At 34.2% G+C, this 19,615-nt stretch overlaps 1 protein-coding gene across 1 annotated transcript in view; it reads right to left on the bottom strand.

Moving 5' to 3' along the window:
- Nucleotides 1-2,021: 2,021 nt before the first annotated feature.
- The window catches only part of LOC121379738, a 57,541-nt gene continuing 39,947 nt past the window's right edge, over nt 2,022-19,615 (bottom strand). Inside the window, exons 7-9 of the mRNA XM_041508387.1 lie at nt 12,499-19,167; nt 3,441-3,573; nt 2,022-2,079 (exon numbers count right to left, since the gene is read on the bottom strand). Coding sequence (XP_041364321.1) covers nt 2,022-2,079; nt 3,441-3,573; nt 12,499-19,167 — 6,860 coding nt within the window. The remainder of the gene's footprint in view (nt 2,080-3,440; nt 3,574-12,498; nt 19,168-19,615) is intronic.

Raw genomic sequence — 19,615 nt, 5'->3', positions numbered from 1 at the left:
CCGTACTACCAGATAATTTTGGTATTTCTTGATAGTATATGTCCTGACTATCTCACAGGTGAAAAATACCCAGAATTCCTGTTGGGGAACATGCTCAAATGACGTCATTAAATTGGCGACCGCATTTAGTATAGTTTTCAAGCAGCGCAGTGAAAAACGACGTGAACATTCCAGACAAAAACATTAGATATCGTCCACAAGTTTCCCATTACCATAATTTTCAACTTTTAATATAAACCACTTGCCCAAATTACATTATTCGCATAATTATTGTGACTAAATTGGATTTTCAAGATGGCCGCCATGTAAAAACCTATTTGTACCAATATCTCAGAACCCATGCTTAGGGGCAAGGAATGCAATTGTATAATTACAAATATTACTAGCAAGATGTTTATAAAAGGAACGAAATATAGAAAAATATTATTGAGGAAAACAAAAGTCTATTGTGCATTACCAGCTTCTCGCTACGCTATGCGATTTTATATAATTTGTGACTGTTATACATCGATAAATTCGGAAAAAATTTGAAACAATTCTTATATATATTATTCCTCTAGCGAGTTTATATATCAATCATATAATAGCGTGTACAATATAAATACGATTATTTGATATTTTTCAGGTCACTTAGAAATGTGATATAGATATATAACGTGTCAGATATAAGGAATACAAATTGCCTAGGATGTCGTTAATGAACGATATACGTTAAGCCTACAAACCATAATAAACTTAAAAGTTTGTCCTTTATATTTTATGGATTGTAGGTAACCTGTATATCATGATAAGCATTCATGACATTTATAATTAAACATAAAGTTAAATTAACAAACATCGATAATGATATGTCAAAAAAAAGAAGAAAAAAAAGAAAAAAAAAGAAGATATTATGTCTGTGCTATATATGGATTACAGAGAATAAACATATTAACTGTCACATATATGTATACAGCATAGTTCTTTTTGGATGTCTACCCAGGTATAATTTAACTATAATACCAACAATTACCAATAATATATATATTATCACCCATGTCTGAAATTCTGCAATGCGTTCCCACCATAGGTATAAATGTGTGCATGATTGACATCCATATATTCACGCACACATCAGTTAAAAATGCGTCGTGTTTTGACTAATGTTGAGAAAGGCAATAGAGTAGGTCGGATACAGTTTGAACACAGTCAACGAGAAGTCACGAGGCACTTTAATGTCAGTCAGAGTGTGACTGGGTGGATGAGGCAACGACTTCAAATGACTGGATCCGTTTCCTATGCACAAAGACCAGGGCCAGCATTAAGCAAAGCAAAAAGACGACGCATTTTCAACTGAAGTGTGCGTAAATGTGTGGATACTGTTATACCCATGGTGAGAACGCATTGCACGGGCACAACATACAGAATTTCAGACATGGGTGCGTTGAGACAACCCATTTGTTGGGCTGATAGTTGGTACGTGTGTTTGCATAACTTTTACCATTTGGTTGTGGCCTATAACCGGAAGTACCATTACTCATATTGAAATCCAAATGCTATTTAGGAAACCTCAACTGAGCCTAATCCACGAAAGCCATACATTACTTCTTTCATAATTAAGTGTGTTAGACTGGCATCGTTAACATGTGTAGTACTAACAATATGAGTGACCCTTCAATAGTGACGCTGAGTATATATATTATATAATTATATATATTTAAAAATGGGTGCAAGGCTTATTCCATTATAAATATATATTATTTAAAACAACTGAAGTTGTTTATTTTTTTATATTTTAATTCAATAAACTTCATACATGGAATAAAGTTAAGCACCCCCTGAATATGTCAATCACTATCGCATGCCGGCGAATGTAATTAGTAAAATAATTTTGGTAATGACCCAAAATATATATCCATAGCCCAGAGGTGAATGTTTGCTAGCAGGCATGTGCACTTCGCACATGCAAATTGCCAGTCAACAATAAATCCAAGTACATTTGAGATTATCTGACGGCGAAAGGTGACGAATACCATGCATGATTAACGCAGGAATGTCGTACACAGCTCTTGGTCGTCAGCTCGGTTACTACCTTTTGGACTATAAGCAGGTTGGTACAGAAACACTGGCATATTGATGCCCCCTGACGCTTAGTTAGGGAACAACCCTTTGCCACAAACACCTGGAAGGAGAACTTGATGCCCCTTGACGCTTAGTTAGGGAACAACCCTTTGCCTTAAACACCTGGAAGGAGAACTTGATGCCCCTTGACGCTTAGTTAGGGAACAACCCTTTGCCACAAACACCTGGAAGGAGAACTTGATGCCCCTTGACACTTAGTTAGGGAACAACCCTTTGCCACAAACACCTGGAAGGAGAACTTGATGCCCCTTGACGCTTAATTAGGGAACAACCCTTTGCCACAAACACCTGGAAGGAGAACTTGATGCCCCTTGACGCTTAGTTAGGGAACAACCCTTTGACACAAACACCTGGAAGGAGAACTTGATTCCCTTCGACGCTTAGTTAGACAACAACCCTTTCCCATAAACACCTTTCTGAATGTCCTGACGGAGAAACAGATTCCCCACAGACAATCGACACGACTGACATTGGTAAATCGACTCAAATCAGCAGGTTTGAGGTCAAGGAGAGTGAGGGAGTGTCCTATGCTGTCAAATATTAATCGAAAGAAAGACATGTTTTATTTAACGACGCACTCAACACATTTAATTACGGTTATATGGCGTCAGACATATGGTTAAGGACCACACAGATTTTGAGAAGAAACCCGCTGTCGCCATTACATGGGCTACTCTTTCCAATTAGCAGCAAGGGATCTTTTATTTGCGCTTCCCACAGGCAGGATAGCACAAACCATGACCTTTGTTGAACCAGTTATGGATCACTGGTCGATGCTAGTGGTTTACACCTACCCATTGAGCCTTGCGGAGCACTCACCCAGGGTTTGGAATCGGTATCTGGGTTAAAAATCCCATGCGTCGACTGGGATCCGAACCCAGTAACTACCAGCCTGTAGACCGATGGCCTAACCATGGCCTAACCACGACGCCACCGAGGTCAGTTATCTTAATCGAAGGCATCCTTTGGCGGAAAAGAAACACAGCATATAATTCCAGAACATTTGTCCGATAGTTGTGTTTTGTGAAAGATTAGTCACGATGTCTCATGAGAACAAACTGAACATGGTCACTATGCAGAGGAATCATTCGGATGACAGGTACAGCCATCAAATCCTGGATCCGTTCTTTTACCACATTTTGATAACCATTCTCTGGCTTCTAGACCCATCTACATGGACCACACCGTTCTCGAGAAGTAACAGGTGTCCTTTCCTCCAGTAGAACACTATCATGACAAAAGCAAGATACAGAAGTCGGACTCAGTAGTCAATCTACAGTAGCTAGAACAAGCACTGCGTCAAGAATGGCGAAACTTACCCCAGGAACGCATTAGACGTTTCACTGGAGGCATGAGAATGAGCGTTGAGACTGTCATCCAGAGATGCAGCTTCAATCTTATCACCGGAAGTCGTGTTGGGACCATTTTTAGCAATGCACCAGCTACAACTGTCTAGGGCAATGTGAAGCTACACATTTATTATTTAAGTCGCATCTCAATTTTGTCAATAATACACACACTGAAATGTCCACCAATATTCCAAATACCACTTTCCACAATATCGCAGCAGAGAATTACTCTTTCAAGAGATAACACGTTTTGGTTTCTATGTCATAGATGTGGGGCAAGCGGAAATGATTTAAAACGTAATATATAACATAGCAAGGGGAGCAAAACCTTATTTTCATGTGCATATTACAAGGAAGGAACATAATACTACAATTTTTTAGAAGATCCATGAAAAGTCGTATAAAAAAACAAAATGTTTCAAAGTTGGACAGAGGAATGTATACCTTTAGATCGGAACTGTACATGTACATGAAACATATACAAGGCTGCACATACGTGAAACAGCATGTATACATGTATGTTGTTATATTACATATAATTAGTAAACATTCGACGTTAATTAAAAAACAACAACCAAAAAAACAAAACAAAAACAATCCATAATAATTTACATGTCATAAATGTTTTAATAACATGAGACATTTTTTTTCTGAAATATCTGCTATCTAAATCGTGTTAGTACACATTTACTGTTACGATAATTGGTCACAGGTATCACGACGCATTGGGAAATTCAACTAGCTCAACTATATCAGATAATTGTTGTATTAAGCCTAACTATATTTTTGTAATATAGAGGTAGGCTTTTATACTGATTCGTGCATATATATTGTTCAGTCTTTACCTTTAACACCTAGCGTATGTGTTTGTTCATGACAGGGTCATCAAACCATTAATTTTATAGGTTTGTCCTTAGTTTAAAAGACATCTCAACAAAAAACAAAAACATTTTAACCCAGAGTAACTCTGTTGCATTTCTTTCCTATCACCACTGTCGAATCCACAATTTATACTTTTAGATTCCAACATTTGTATTAAATCAAAGATAGATCTAATCAATTCCACTAATAAATAAATTCCATCATCAAGAAGGCCACATTTGCAAAATAAGATACCTGGTATCAATCTCAAGAAAAGTGAAAAATATTATCCCTACATCCGCCATCCCTTCGACAGTTACGGTAATATAGGTATTGGCTGTTGATTTATTGACCTTCACTCGAAATATTAAACTTTTAGTCCATGGGCTGCTTTGGGTCAGCGTGCATCCCCACACATTATTTTATAAAGCATTACACTAATAAATACATTTGGAATGACCTTTGGATGAATTATTTCAAATTACGTTTGGCCGTTGGAAGAAATAAATTCGTACGTACAAAATGATTTTATACACTCATTAATATTGAGATACTACAAGCTAGTATAATATCCAGAAATGCATTGGTTATTGAGCTATTCATATTCTAAGCAAAAAATGTACGTAAATTGTAAAGTTAATAATATAAAAATAATTTATTTGCCAAAAACTTTTCAAAATGGCTACAAACCAAGGATTGTCCATTTATACATTACGTGTGTATTGTTTGTCAAACAAAACGGATTAGGCACAAGCTTTACAACTTACAAGACAGTAATGACACACAAAATCATTTGCAATCCAATAAATGAACAAAAAGAAAATTTAAGAATAAATATATTAAATTTATGAAAGCGCACATTAATGTTGATAAAACAATTTGATTAAGAATTAAGTTTAGTATTAATAATAATAATAATAATAATAATAATAATAATAATTATATATATATATATATATATATATATATATATATATATATGGAATAACTGGTTACTGTTAAGATATTGGCTTTATCCTACAAAGGTTAGAATGGCGAATGCAGCGAGGCTTTGCCGAGCTGCATTCGCCATTCGACCTGAGCAGGATAAAACCGATATCTTAAGACAGTAACCAGTTATTTCTTTTATCCTGCAATCCTACAGCAATAGTCGGAAAATCATTATTTATTCCAATTTTGTGTACGCAAATTGAGTATTGTCAACCTAGCAAGGCTTTTGCCGTATGACGTCATACAAGATACATGACGTCATTATTTGTAAGAATCTAGCTACATTCTGTCACATTAAAAAGCGTTTCTAAACTCTGATTCATAAATAAATATACAAGTTTTGTATTGTTATCGCAAAACTAAAAATTATTTGCATTTACTGTACTTAAACAAATGATTTAAAGAGTATGTTTATTGAAAATCTACTCTGAAACACTCGAGTCGAGTCAGTGACCGAAAATATAGAGATTTATCTAGTCATCATATCTTGCCAATGTATACAGTGATTGCTGAATATATGTATGTATGTATGTATGTATGTATGTGTGTGTGTGTGTGTGTGTGTGTGTGTGCGTGTGCGTGTGCGTGTGCGTGTGTGTGTTTTGTAAAATACCAATGTTAAAATATATCACTACCGTTGTTCATTTACTTTCTTTACATCGGTATAAGATGCAAAATGCAAAGTTGTTTTGGTTTTGCATCCATATTAACATAATTATTTGCTCTATATATGTGCAATTGTTCACACATTATATTCACTTCATTTACATTCCATTCATATATTTATTTACTTTGTAGCATTGTAAATTTAATTCACAACTTTCATTGGTAAAAGTAAGACACTACAGCGGCTGATGCTGGTTTTAGGTGATCTAGCTAGTGCAATGTAATTATATCAATAATCGGTTTTAACATCAACAAGAGCCTCATAAAATACTTTTGAACGATCATTCGTTGAAGCAACATTTCACTATTAACGAAGCAGGAAATACATTTATATCATAATGCATTGTCAATACATTAAAATGAACAAAACAATATGCTACCTAATAAAACCATACAGTACACATAAAAATATCTAAAAGGAACGTGCAATATTGCTTTTGGTTATATATATATATATATATATATATATATATATATATATATATATATATATATATATATATATATATATATATATATATATATCTATATATATATATATATATATATCTATATATATATATCTGTATGCCAATGAGTCATCTGGCAGAAAAGGTTTTTAAAATACGGTGCCAAACGGTAAATGAAAATATAAACTTGTCCATAATAATTATGTTTAATTGTAGTGTTAATGTGTAGGTTAGTAAAATATATCACAAGTTACAAAAAATAAATATAAAAACAATAAAATAAAGTTTAAATTCTCAACGTTTCACCAACAAAATGTTGACATTGTCAGGAAAAAAACTCATCTGGATAAATATGTACATGTATATAAAACTTTTGTCTGTATACAATATTGTGTACAAAAGTAAAACAAAACCCACAATACTTTACTGAAGAATATACATAAAATGACTATATGTTATTTTATGAAAGTGTGTTTTGACCTGGAATTAGGTAGCACATTTCATTCTGCATGCATGTTTATAATATTTTATCCAGAATAAGCACATGCTAATAATGTCACATTTTTGCAAGAATTGCAGAAAATACCCAACACATGGGTGCTAATCACACATAATATAACAACATGACATTTTCTTGTCAATTCGTAAAAAAGAAGTACCAGTGTTAGTAATTATACCAACAGTAAATGTTATCTTTCATTTTGCTAAAGAAAACTGTTCTGTTTCAAATCGATTATTTATATTTCAATTACGATTTTGTTATGCCTTTTATATGTTAGTACCTCAGGTTAGGTTAGTATTTAATAATACTATTATATAAAAAGGTAAGAAATTTGTTCTGTTTCTAATCAATTATTTACATTTCAATTATGTTGTTTTTGTGGGGGGTTTTTGGGGTATTTTTGTGTTTTTTTGTATGCCTTTTATATGTTAGTACCTTAGTTTAGGTTAGTATTTAATTATATATAATACTATTATATAAAAAAAAGTATACACTAAAATAAGTCATAAATAATATTGTCTGGGTATATAAATTTGAAAAGTTACTTAAAACTATCTTCTACAATTCACGAAAAACTATTCTGGTAGTTTAAATATTATAAAACATTCATAGCAATTAAAAATAAACTGAATTAAAAACAAGGACCAACAGATATCCAGAGGCCGTTTGATGAGGAATAATTTAAAAAACATTATTCCCAATATACACTGATGGTATATCAAGAAAACATTTGTTTTGAAGTTGTTACTTTTAGAAATAAACAAGATGGTAAACTGGGATCTTCCCAATGAACCACTTCTAGTGTCATCTTTTATCATGCTTCGATATCATTTGCTACCAAGACGATCATATCATATCATTGGTTAACAACTAACCCACTGTTCTGGATAGACAACCCAGATAGCTGAGGTGTGTGCCCAGGATAGCGAACTTGAACCTTACTTGAATATAAGCACGAAAATAAGTTGAAGAATAAAGACTAATCATATATATATATATATATATATATATATATATATATATATATACCACAATTTTATACTGATGAATGCATATATATTGTTCAGGTTTTATCTTTAACACCTAGCTCATGGTTGTGTTCACGTCATCAAACCATTAATTTTATAGGTTTATACTTAGTTTAGAAATGACAATATGTAAAAAAAATCAACACCCCCAAAGTATCAACAAAAACTCCCACAGACATTTTAACTCCAGTAACTTTGTATCATTTCTGTCCAACCACTTTTGCAAAATAAAATACCTGATATTATTCTCAAGGAAAGTAAAAAATTATATCCCCCATTTCTGACATCCCTTCGACAATTACTATGATATAGTTATTGACTGTTCATTTGTCGCACCTTCACTCAAAATATTAAACGTTTAGGCCATGAGCTGCATAGGGTCCTCGTGCACCCCCACAACTCTACAACGTTATGTCTTTAGAAGCCGTAATATGCCCTGAACTTGAAACCTCACTGCTAACATTGAAAACATTGGGATCCACTACTCATTAGTCAACAGTATTTGAGGGTACCCTAAAAATGTCGTCTTGTCGTTGACGTCAGGTCACAATCGATACCCTCTAATTTTGGTGGACCAAAATACCCGCACATGTGTCCGAAACATGTATTATATATCTAATCAAAGCTTTTGGTCTATTGTATTACTATATTTTATAAAGAAATAAAACACATTTTAATAAAAAATAATAATGACATCTTCATTCATCTAAGTAATAAATATTTAATTAAATGGGTGTTTTCACATGACCTTGATGAGGTTTTTAGGCAGTGATATTGGTTATTAACGTGTGTTGTTCTGGGCCTATAGCTAGCATCAAGGACATATACATTCATAACTTGCATAGCATGTTTTAAATATAAAGCATTATTCGAATAAATACATTTGGAATGACCTATGGCCGAATAATTTCAAATTTCGTTTGGCCGTTTGAATAAATAAATTCGTACATACAAAATTATGTTAAACACCTATTACTATTGAGATACTATAAACTATTACAATATCCAGAAATGCATTGACTATTGGGCTATTCATATTCTAAGCAAGAAAATGTAAACAGTAAATTGTAATGTTAATACTATAAAAATAATGTATTTGCCGGAAACCTTTCAAAATGGCTACAAACCAAGGATAGTCCCTTTAACACATTGTTTGTCAAACAAAGCAGATTAGGCACAAGCTTTACAACTTATATAATATAGCACTGACACACTTTACACATTTGTAATCCAACAGATGAACAAAAAAGAAAAGTAATAATAAAGATATTAAATTTATGAAAACGTACTTTAATTTTTATAAAACAATGTTATTAAGAATTAAGTTAAAGATTTATAATATAAAATAACGGTTGCGATTCCTATCTTACACATGTATGTATACGTATATTTGTATAGCGACACGTACCCAAGATGTGCTACTTTTCGTCCTTCACCTTGCATCGTTTTGTGAACTCGTACCCTTCCATACTCTTATCATTCATCTTTTATTTCGTTTTCTCGCCCCTTCACTAACATAAAGATTTCTTCAGATCCCCTATACTACTGGTTCCTTTCCTCTTTCAGTTCCTATTCGACTCTGTTCGTTCCCACCCCTATTCGTCTATATTTTCATTTGCGATCTTGAGTTTCACAAAATATTCTAGAACTGACATCACACAAACATACATATTCTACTTACAATGTGAGCACAAACTACAGTATAGGTTTACATACAACTTGTAAATATCATTTTACATATTTTAAGCAATTTATAACATGTACTATAGTTACGGGAAGTGTAATGAATAACAATTGTTTGTTACCCACAAAACCATTTTATATACAAATATACACTAGTATTGAAATATAGGTCATGATAATTTGTCTGTCTTTAGCGATCGTCTTATCACTCACAGTAAATAATATATTCTTGATATTAATTGTGAGGAACCCTATTTACAAATATAACAGCAATACACGTACACTGTGCACTCTGGGCCCACCACGAAACATAAATGTCTATAATACCAATGTTAAAATATATCACTACCTTGGTTGATTTACTTTCTTCACGTGGGTAAAACATTCAAAATAATTAAGAGTTTTGGATTTTGCATCCATTAACATTCTTTTTGGGTTTATACAATTGTTCACGCATTCAATTGACTTCATTTAACATTCGATTAATATATGTATTTACTTTGTAGCATTATACATTTAATTCACATTATGTTTTAACTACAACAACTTTCATTGGTAAAATTATGACACTGTACCACGGCTGATGCTAGCTTTAGGTGAACTAGCTAGCGCAGTTTAATTGTATGAATAATCAGTTTTAACATTAACAAGAGCCTCATAAAATACCTTTGAACGATTATTCTTTGAAGCAATATTTGTACAAAGCAGTAAATAAATTTATATCATAATACATTGTCAATACATTAAAATGAACAAAATAATATGCTACCTACTAAAACAGTGCTTCAACGTGTGTCATATTGACAACCATACAGTACATATACAAATATCTAAAACTACTAAAAAGAAATATGCAGTACAGCTTATGGTTTTATATATATTTTAGTGTCATATTACAGAAAACGTTTGAAAAATACGGTGCCAAACGGTAAATAGAAATACAAACTTGTCCATAATATGTTTAATTGTAGTGTTAATGTATAGGTTAGTAAAATATATTAGAAGTTACAAAAATGATAATATATGTACAAGTGACACAAATTGTGACAAAAACATATTTCTACAACAATACATTATAAATCCCAATCACAGAAATTATAAAACAGTATACAAGTAACAATTAATAAGTAACGTTTAAAGACATTTTGTTATTTCCAAGAAAATTGTGAACTACATTCATGTACATTGTACCAAAATATACTTGGTATAAATATACATAAAAAACATCTTGATGTCCAATATTAAAAAAAAATCTTTATACAATATCATGTACAAAACTAAAACACACGCTGTGTGTTTACTGAAGAGTATAGATAAAATGTTAAGTTAATTTATGAAAGTTTGTTTGAATGTGAAATTGGGTAGGACATTTCATTCTGCATGTATGTTTATAATATTTTATCCAGAATAAGCACATGCTAATAATGTCAAACATTTGCAAGAATGGAAGAAAATACCCAGTACGTGATTGCTAATGATAATCATACATAATAGAAATACATGACATTTCTTTTCAATTTGTAAAAAAAGAAGTACAAGTGTTAGCATACCAACAGCCACGAACTGTTTCAGATCGATTACATTGCATCAATTTAAGAGTGGTATAATGCTTTGGTTGCCGATTTTAAACTGGACAGATGATACGTTTTATTCATCGGTTGTTTGAAAGCAATACTGTGAATGATTTCTCTACCCTGACCAGAAGTTTCTATTTGAAACTTTGTACTAGTAATAGGTTTTTCACTCACATATATTTTATAATGGGTTAATTTATAGAATACCTGTTGCTTTCTCAAATGTTTTAAAATAAATTTATATTTTCAATTGTTATGCTTTTTGTATGTTAGTACCTCAGTTTAGGTTAGTATTTAATGATCTATAATACTGTTATATAAAAAGGTTATATACTAAAATAAGTAATAAATAACACAATCTGTTTACATAAAACTATCTACTATAATACATGAAAAACTATTCGGATAGTTTAAATATCATAAAACACTCATAGCAATTAAAAATAAAATCAATTAAAAACTAGGAACAACAAATATCCAGTGGTCGTTCGATGAGGAATAAATAAAAAGCATAAATTTAAAAAAGTTGTTATTTTTAGAGATAAACAAGATACCAAACTAGGATCTTTCCAATGTACCACTTCTTTTCTCATCTTTCATCATACTTGGATATCATTTGCTACCAGAACGATCATGCCATATCATTGGCGGTGATAAAACAATATTCTTGGAGTTGATTCTGTTTCATAGACAAGATTTCGAGAGATTCACCTTGGCCAAAATGGTGGTGATGTGCTTTCCATCTGTAATGTCTCCAGTTCAAACTTTATGTGATCTTCTCTAAGTTTTTTAATTTGTGTATGACATTAACAACGACATTCCAAATCAAGATATTTGAAAACAGAAAGTATCATTTGGCAAGATATTGAACCTACTGCACCAATTCGCATGACATTTGACAGTCCACGACCTTAACCACTCGACAACTGAGTCTTCCACAACAAATGGAAACCTAATAAACTGTAGTTATAAATGTGTGCTATGAAACACTCGGTTTAAATGTAACAGTTTGACATTAATATACAGGAATTTTTAAATTGCAACGGGGCTAATTATGACACACTCGAGTATACCAACGTTGACCTAGTAAATATAACATTTTAAAGCACAAAGTGTCAATTGGCAGGATTCAGAAGCACTGAATTTCAATTGGTGTCTCCACTGTTCTTGGTGGTACTTCAACCTCAGTGCAGCTCATTTTGCAATATATATTCATGTACGTCAGTGTCACATGTATGTGAAGTATATCTTGAAGTCCTCATTAATTTTACATACGTGTGTCTTCTGTGTAGTTTTGATTACAATCTGTTCTTAGCTTTGTAATACTTGCCATGCTCCGTAGACTTGCAATTGTCACAGAAATGTCAGAGGTGATTTGAGTAACAATTTCCTGAAAGGCCTTCATGATATCTCTAGCACGATTCGTAGATAAAATATTTGACTTGTATGTCAAGACAAACATCATTTGTTTTTCTTTGGTTCTGCTCCACATACTAAATTGTGTGTCTGTGAGAGTTCCCAGATCTTCTGACTTTGTTACGTCGAATGTATAGCCTGCATCATTTGATAGTCTTAACAAAGGTGTTACAAATTCATCTTCGACAATCACAACTTTGTTTCTAGTAATATTTGTGATCTTTTCAGAACCTACTAGTTCTTTAATGATGTCCAGTGGACACACACAGTGGTCTATTGCTGTTTGAAGTGCTACTTTATTATTCTGGATAAATTCCTCTACACTAGCATCATCTGATGGGAATTCGGCTAGCAAAGGAATGTAGTTTATGCCTAGTCCAACAGCATTACCAGTATTTGGAATGTACTGTTTGACGTCAACTAATGTTGAAATCGCCACATATCTTTCCTTGGTCATAAGATGAAGGAGTAGTTGGTAGAAACTGGTAATTAATTTATACATGCTTAAACCTTTGGACTTTGATAAGTTAATTAGTACATCATAAACAGCGGGATCCAGTGTTCCTTGATATGATCCAGATTCCAATGTGTTTGGTTGTTCTGGTGTACCCAAGGTAATTGGATGAATCTCTACATCAAGCCGATGTTTCCAGAAGTCTTTCAATGCTTGCCCATTCTCCTGTAAAACCTTCTCCATTTCCACTACTATCAGACTTCCTCCTACTGTCTGTATATCTTGCAGTTTTATGTTATGTTGGGTTAAAAGAAAGATATCCACCATGTCTTTGAAAATGACCCCAATTCCTTGCATGTCAAAGCCAATACTATTGTATACTGTTCTGAAATGACATATTTTACCACGAATGTAAATGAAGCGGAGTGGGCCTTGTATTTCTAAATGAAAGGCTTCTGTTGTGTGTTTATCTATCTCGTCTATATCTTCTCCATCCACCATTCTGAAGTCAGGTGACATTCCAACTGGGTTAATGTTTCTTTTCACATTCCACCTGATATTCTCGCTCTCTGGTACCTTTTGAAATGTCGTCCTCAGAACTTCATGTCGTGACATAAGTTGTTCAGCTATCTTGTTCCATAGTTCTGGATGTGCTACTGAGTCTGGTATTGTGATCTCGTTCACGTAATACAAACTAAGGTCAGCAGGATTCTTGCAGTAAATCTTGTAGAAAGTGTATTCCATGTATGTAAGTGTCTGTTCAGTAACAAGCGAAGAAATATCTTTTGTTGCCAAATTATCGACAGAGTTCATGCATTTTGTGTTAATAAGGTCTGCTATTTCATTAACTGAAAGATTTTGCTGAAGCAACCCATTTGGAGTAATGTGTACTTGAAAGGTTTGATATATTTGGTTGCTCATGGTCATTGATTGCATCGAGTCCAACCCCAAGTTCTCAACACCTGTGTCTAATTCAAGAATTACTTTGTTAAGGCCAAGCACATCTGTGAGTAATTCTGTGATGTATTCTCGAATTGTTTGCAATCTAATGCCGATGTCAGAGACTTTTAGTTGTTCAACATCGATATGATGTTTCCTACTGAATGTCTCCTGTGGTAAATTCTCCACAGTTGGAACATCAAGGATAGAGCTTAACTTAAACTGTAAAGCCATGTTCCTCTCGTTTGTTATACTATTGGCCAGTCTGATGGAGTTGAATTTAGCAGCAATAATGGTAGGCTTGTCCAGCATGAGTACCGACAGCAAACATTTGTGGATTTCTTCTGTCCTGAGTGGAATATAGCCTTGTTCTTCCAAAGCAGCCATAACACCAGGTTTATCCTGAAGCATCCCAAGATTCAGAGGACCCCAGTTAATACTCTGCCCAGCAAGGCCAGACAATCTTCGTTTTTGTGCTAATGAATCCTGGAAAGCATTAGCTGCTCCATAATTTGACTGACCTCCATTACCAAACACTGCTGTAACTGATGAATGCATGATGAAAAAATCAAGAGGCTTGTTTTCTGTAAGTTGATGCATATTCCAAGCTCCTTGTATCTTGGGTGCTGCAACCTTCATAAATGTATCTTGTGACATATTGATTAAAGTTCTGTCTTCAAGGACACCTGCTCCAAAATAGACACCTTTTAACTGTTTTCTTGGAAATTTATCTTCAATTGTTCTAAATACATTTTTCAGGGATGACATATTAGTCACATCGGCCTGCTTGACACTTATTTCACAACCATATTGTTGTTCAATCTTTCCTATTTCATGTAATGTATCCTCTTGTACCTTTCGGCGATTTATTATGAAAACAACCCCAGCTCCTCGTTTTGACAGGAAATGAACACATTCCCAACCAAGCCCTGTTAGACCACCAACTACAATGTAAACACCATCTGAACGAAACATGGCATCCTCTGAAGCCAGAACATTTTGAATGCTGTGTCCATCATTACCAGATAGTTGAATTATTGAGCTTTGCGTCAAGTTTGCAATATTGGTTTCTGGTTGTTGGGGAGCAAGGTGTTGAAGAGTTTCAGCGATTTTCTTGACCATATCCTTGTGACTTACAATCCATCTTATTAGATTGGGCATGGTGTCCATTGCTGATCTGGGTGTGAAAATGTCACTTGCCCTAACAATATGTATTTGTAGTTTTAGATTTTGATGACACAATTGTTCGTTAGCATGACTTGGTAGTATCTGATCCATACAGACAAGGCATTTCACATTAGGCCACAGGTTGGAAATTGTTTTAATTGTGTGACTGTTTAGTTGAATGGTTGATACAATGATTGCTTCAGAATATCTCGGTACAGAACCAGAACAGTTGATGTCAATTATTTCAATGTTAATATTACTTTCTATTGTTCCAAACATTAACAAAAGTGCCTTTGCCATAGGATGAGTAGCATTCGAATGAAGAATGAATATTCCCATGTCATTTGTTGTTTTAGAGTTGGCCTTACAAATCCTCCATGGACACCAGCTATTCATTGTTGTTAGTGTTTCCGTTTGTTTGTCAATTACCATACAATGGTGCCACATCAAAACAAGTTTAGTTAGAAGTCCTGGCTTATAGCATGGTATTTTGCTGACATCAATAACGCATTGTTGTGGAACAGTCATTGATGTACTAACTCTGCATGGAAAGAACACTACCACGTTTTGACTGGCATCATTTGCTGTAGACACGTTTCCAATAGTTTCAAGAGTGATTACATTGGAATCTTGAGCACACTGTGGATACACACATGAGTCGTGCATCACAACCTTTGTAGTCATGATTTTTACAGGCTGTGGAATATCGCACTGTGTCTTCTGAGTGTCATACTTAAGGTGCAGATTACTAAGTCTGTCTTGATTACTGGACAACAGCTTTGCTTTACAAAGTGTATCCAGCTTGTTGTTTCGATACAATGGCATATCGTCATTTGGAAACACTTGCTGACACCAAATAGAATTTCCATCGATCACAAATTCATTAAGTCCTTCATTATCTCCTAACAGCAATTGCTGTATTGCAGTAGTCATTAAGGTTTCAAATTTGGTATTTTGATCTGTATGTAGATCAACAATGGTAGCCATTCTGTAGACTTGTTCTCTTAGTACTGACCTTACAAATCCCCAACAGGATCCAGCCACCAGATCTATTGACGAGACTTTGTTTCCAATGTGTACAGCATTTTCTGTTACTATGAACAAGGGAATACTTGCGTCATGCGTGTGGAGGTGCAGCAACAGACTTTTCAGAGTCATTGCCCATCTGGTGATTTCTTCAAGGAGTATCTCACTGGATGGATCCTCTTCAATTTGCCGCTGCCAAGAAAACACTATTGCTGAATATCTTTCCAAGTTGTCAAAATCTAAGCATTCGAAATTTATATGATCATTTGTAACAGTGTTTTGGTTCTTGTTACCAATGATCAGCCATTTCTCTGATGGATCCATCTGAATATCATATTTAAGTAGTGTTTTGATTGGACTCCACTGTGTATCAAACATCATTTCATCTTTCTGTGTACCCAGATTTTTAGTGACAAATTTCTCAATATCAGCTATTACAGTTCCTTCTAGTGACATGAGAGATATACGAAACAGGTTCATGGAACTGGTTCGTTTCAGAATTGTTGTGTACACAAGCATTTTCTCTTCAACAGATCTTAGTATCCTGAGACCTTCTATTTGGATTGGCAAAGCTCTCTGTCTTTCTGATCCCTGTTGATAGAAACAGCCTGTAGTCTGAAGCATGGAATCTAAAATTGCTGGGTGAATTGTTGTTTCTTTCATTTCATCCTTGATAGTTGGATTCAGTGACAAATGTGACAAGACCTCTGTTTCACCTTTTAAAGAGTTTCCAACAAGTTGGAGCATTTCTCCAAAAGTCAGTCCACCATTTTGAAGAGAGGAATACAGTTCCTGTTTTGTAACAGTCTGTTTACATCTCATTTTTACATTTTCAATATCAACTGTGAGTTTTTCAAAAGAAAGTTCCATGTGAACTTTTCCTTCAGCATACTCATGGTTCTGTTTATGTACAACAAAATTAAATGATTCTGGCATATCTGTTTTGGTAACGTCAACGTCAAGTTGTTCAGTCTCTCCTCTCTTTAACAACACTGGACGTTTGAATTTAATAGAAATACTACAATTCTGATCTTCATATCCCTTGAAGTAGAGACGTGCAAGAGCTAAGCCGGCTTCTGCATATAGTGCACCAGGAATTAAAATGTTTCCAGAAAATCTGTGTTCATAAACACTGGCAATTGATTTCGGTGACATGATAATTTTATGTTCAACACTGTGGTCAATTGTCTTCAGAAAAGGGTGCAAATTTGTCTTTGGCTGAATACCCATCAGCTCTTGTCGAAGATCTTCAGATACGTACAGGTGTTTATTTGTACAGAATCTGTACTTTGGGTATTCTGTATTCCGTTGTGGTCTGTCATACAAGGTATTCCAGATAATTTTCAGTCCATGTTCATACATTTTGCCAGCTGTTTCTAACAAGCAGCCGAGCTCAGAATTCCTTTTCATTGAAGGAACAGCAGCAATATTATCCTCGGTGAACAAGTCGTTAATGCCTGAACCCAAAACTGGCTTTGGCCCAATCTCAACAAACAAATTAAAACAATCTCCCTTAGCAGCATTAACAACAGCTTTGCCAAATTGTACTGGATCCCGAATGTTTGTACCCCAGTAATGTGGAGTTGAAAAGTCTTCTTCCTGTGCCTTTTCGCCACTAACTGTTGAGATAATTTCTATATCTGGACTATCTCCTTGCATACCCACAAGCTTTCTTTCAATCTCTTGTTTCGCATTGTCTGTATGGTGGCTGTGAAATGCAGTCTGTAATCGAAGTGTCTGAAGAGTAATTCCATGATTCTCTTCTGTTGGAGATGTCAGAAGATCCTTTTCAATTTGGTCAACAGCATCGGCATCTCCACTGATAACACATGCCTTGGGACTGTAGTACAAGCCAATGTTTGCTCTACCTTCATATACATTTAACATCTTTTCAACTTTTTCTATTGGTCTATTACGTATCAGCAGCATTTTTCCACCAGTAGCATTTGTTAGCACTTCTGTTCGATGAAATATAATTTTCACTGCTTCTCTCAGTGTCCAAATGCCAGCAACATGTGAGGTAGCTACTTCACCAATACTCTGTCCAAGAACACAGTCCGGTTTGATTCCCAAGTGTTTCCAGAGTGCAGCTAGCGCCACCTGGCATGCAAACGTGGCGATTGGGCCAAACATCTTGTCTTGTACATTGTAGTCACCTAGAAGTCGTTCATAGAGTGACCAAGAGACATATTCCTTTAAATAACTGTCAATCTCTTGGATCTTTTCTTTGAACACCTGAAATTTACATATGTGTTCCTTACACATTCCCATCCAAGCTATACCCATTCCTCCAAACACAAAAATCACTCTGTTTCGTCTGTGAGATATTCTTAAAATTTTATCAGGTTTCAGTTTGTTAGCTAGTTCTTTCAAAGAAGTTGCAGTAACAGCTTTCCTCACTTGAAAATGATTGCGTCTCACTGTTGATGAATATGATATAGCCTGCAGGTTTATTTCAGTTTGTGTTTCAGCAAAGGTAAGAAATTCTGTAATACTTTCCATAAGACCATTCTGATCTTGTCCAGAAAAGCAAAACATCAAAGGCACTTTTGATACATGTTCCTCGGTAATCTCAGTTGCTATATCACCATAAGATGAAAGAATGGCATGGCAGTTAGTTCCACCAAACGCAAAGGAATTAACACAAGCAAGTTTCCGTTTTCTGTCCCAGTCTTTGAGATCACCTGGAATCTCAAAGCAGAATTTTTGAAAATCAATATCTGGATGCTGGTTGTCTACTAAAATCGATTTAACAATCTTGTTGTTCTTCATCATAAGCAGCACTTTAATAAGACCAGCAACACCAGCAGCAGATTCAAGATGACCGATGTTTGTTTTCACGGATCCAATATACCTTTTCTTCTGCACTTGTGTATGAAGGTTCATGAAAAACTTTCCCAAGCTTTTAACTTCTACAGGATCTCCAGCTACAGTCCCTGTTCCTGTAATGAAACATGTTTATATAATTGAATGTTAAAATCAATAATACACTTAATGTTAATGTGTTATGTAGTGTTTGATATGAATGAGATAATGTTTTGTTCACTACATACTTTACTTCATAAATACTTCAATCTTGAGAAAGAACAACAACAAAAAAAAGGCCCAAAACCCAAAACGATTAAAATACGTATTAAATACATTTTGTTCTTGTTCAGAATATCAGAGTATGAATAACTAATTTTTTCTAATGTTTGTAGTAGCTCAACTTATTGAAAACGTACCAGTCAGATTTGTAGTTTTAAAAAAGATATAAGAAGAACTGATAAAACATTTAAATGAGGTTCTATAACTGGATGTATTAAAAACTAATGCAATTACAATTAAATGATACTTTAGAAGGTTGTGTCCCAGTTCAAGATCTCTTTTGAAATTTAGCGACATTCTCGG

Source organism: Gigantopelta aegis, chromosome 8, assembly GCF_016097555.1.
Source record: "Gigantopelta aegis isolate Gae_Host chromosome 8, Gae_host_genome, whole genome shotgun sequence".
NCBI lineage: Eukaryota > Metazoa > Mollusca > Gastropoda > Neomphalida > Peltospiridae > Gigantopelta > Gigantopelta aegis.
Note: the sequence above shows the minus strand (reverse complement) of the source record. Positions and strands in the feature narration are given on the sequence as shown.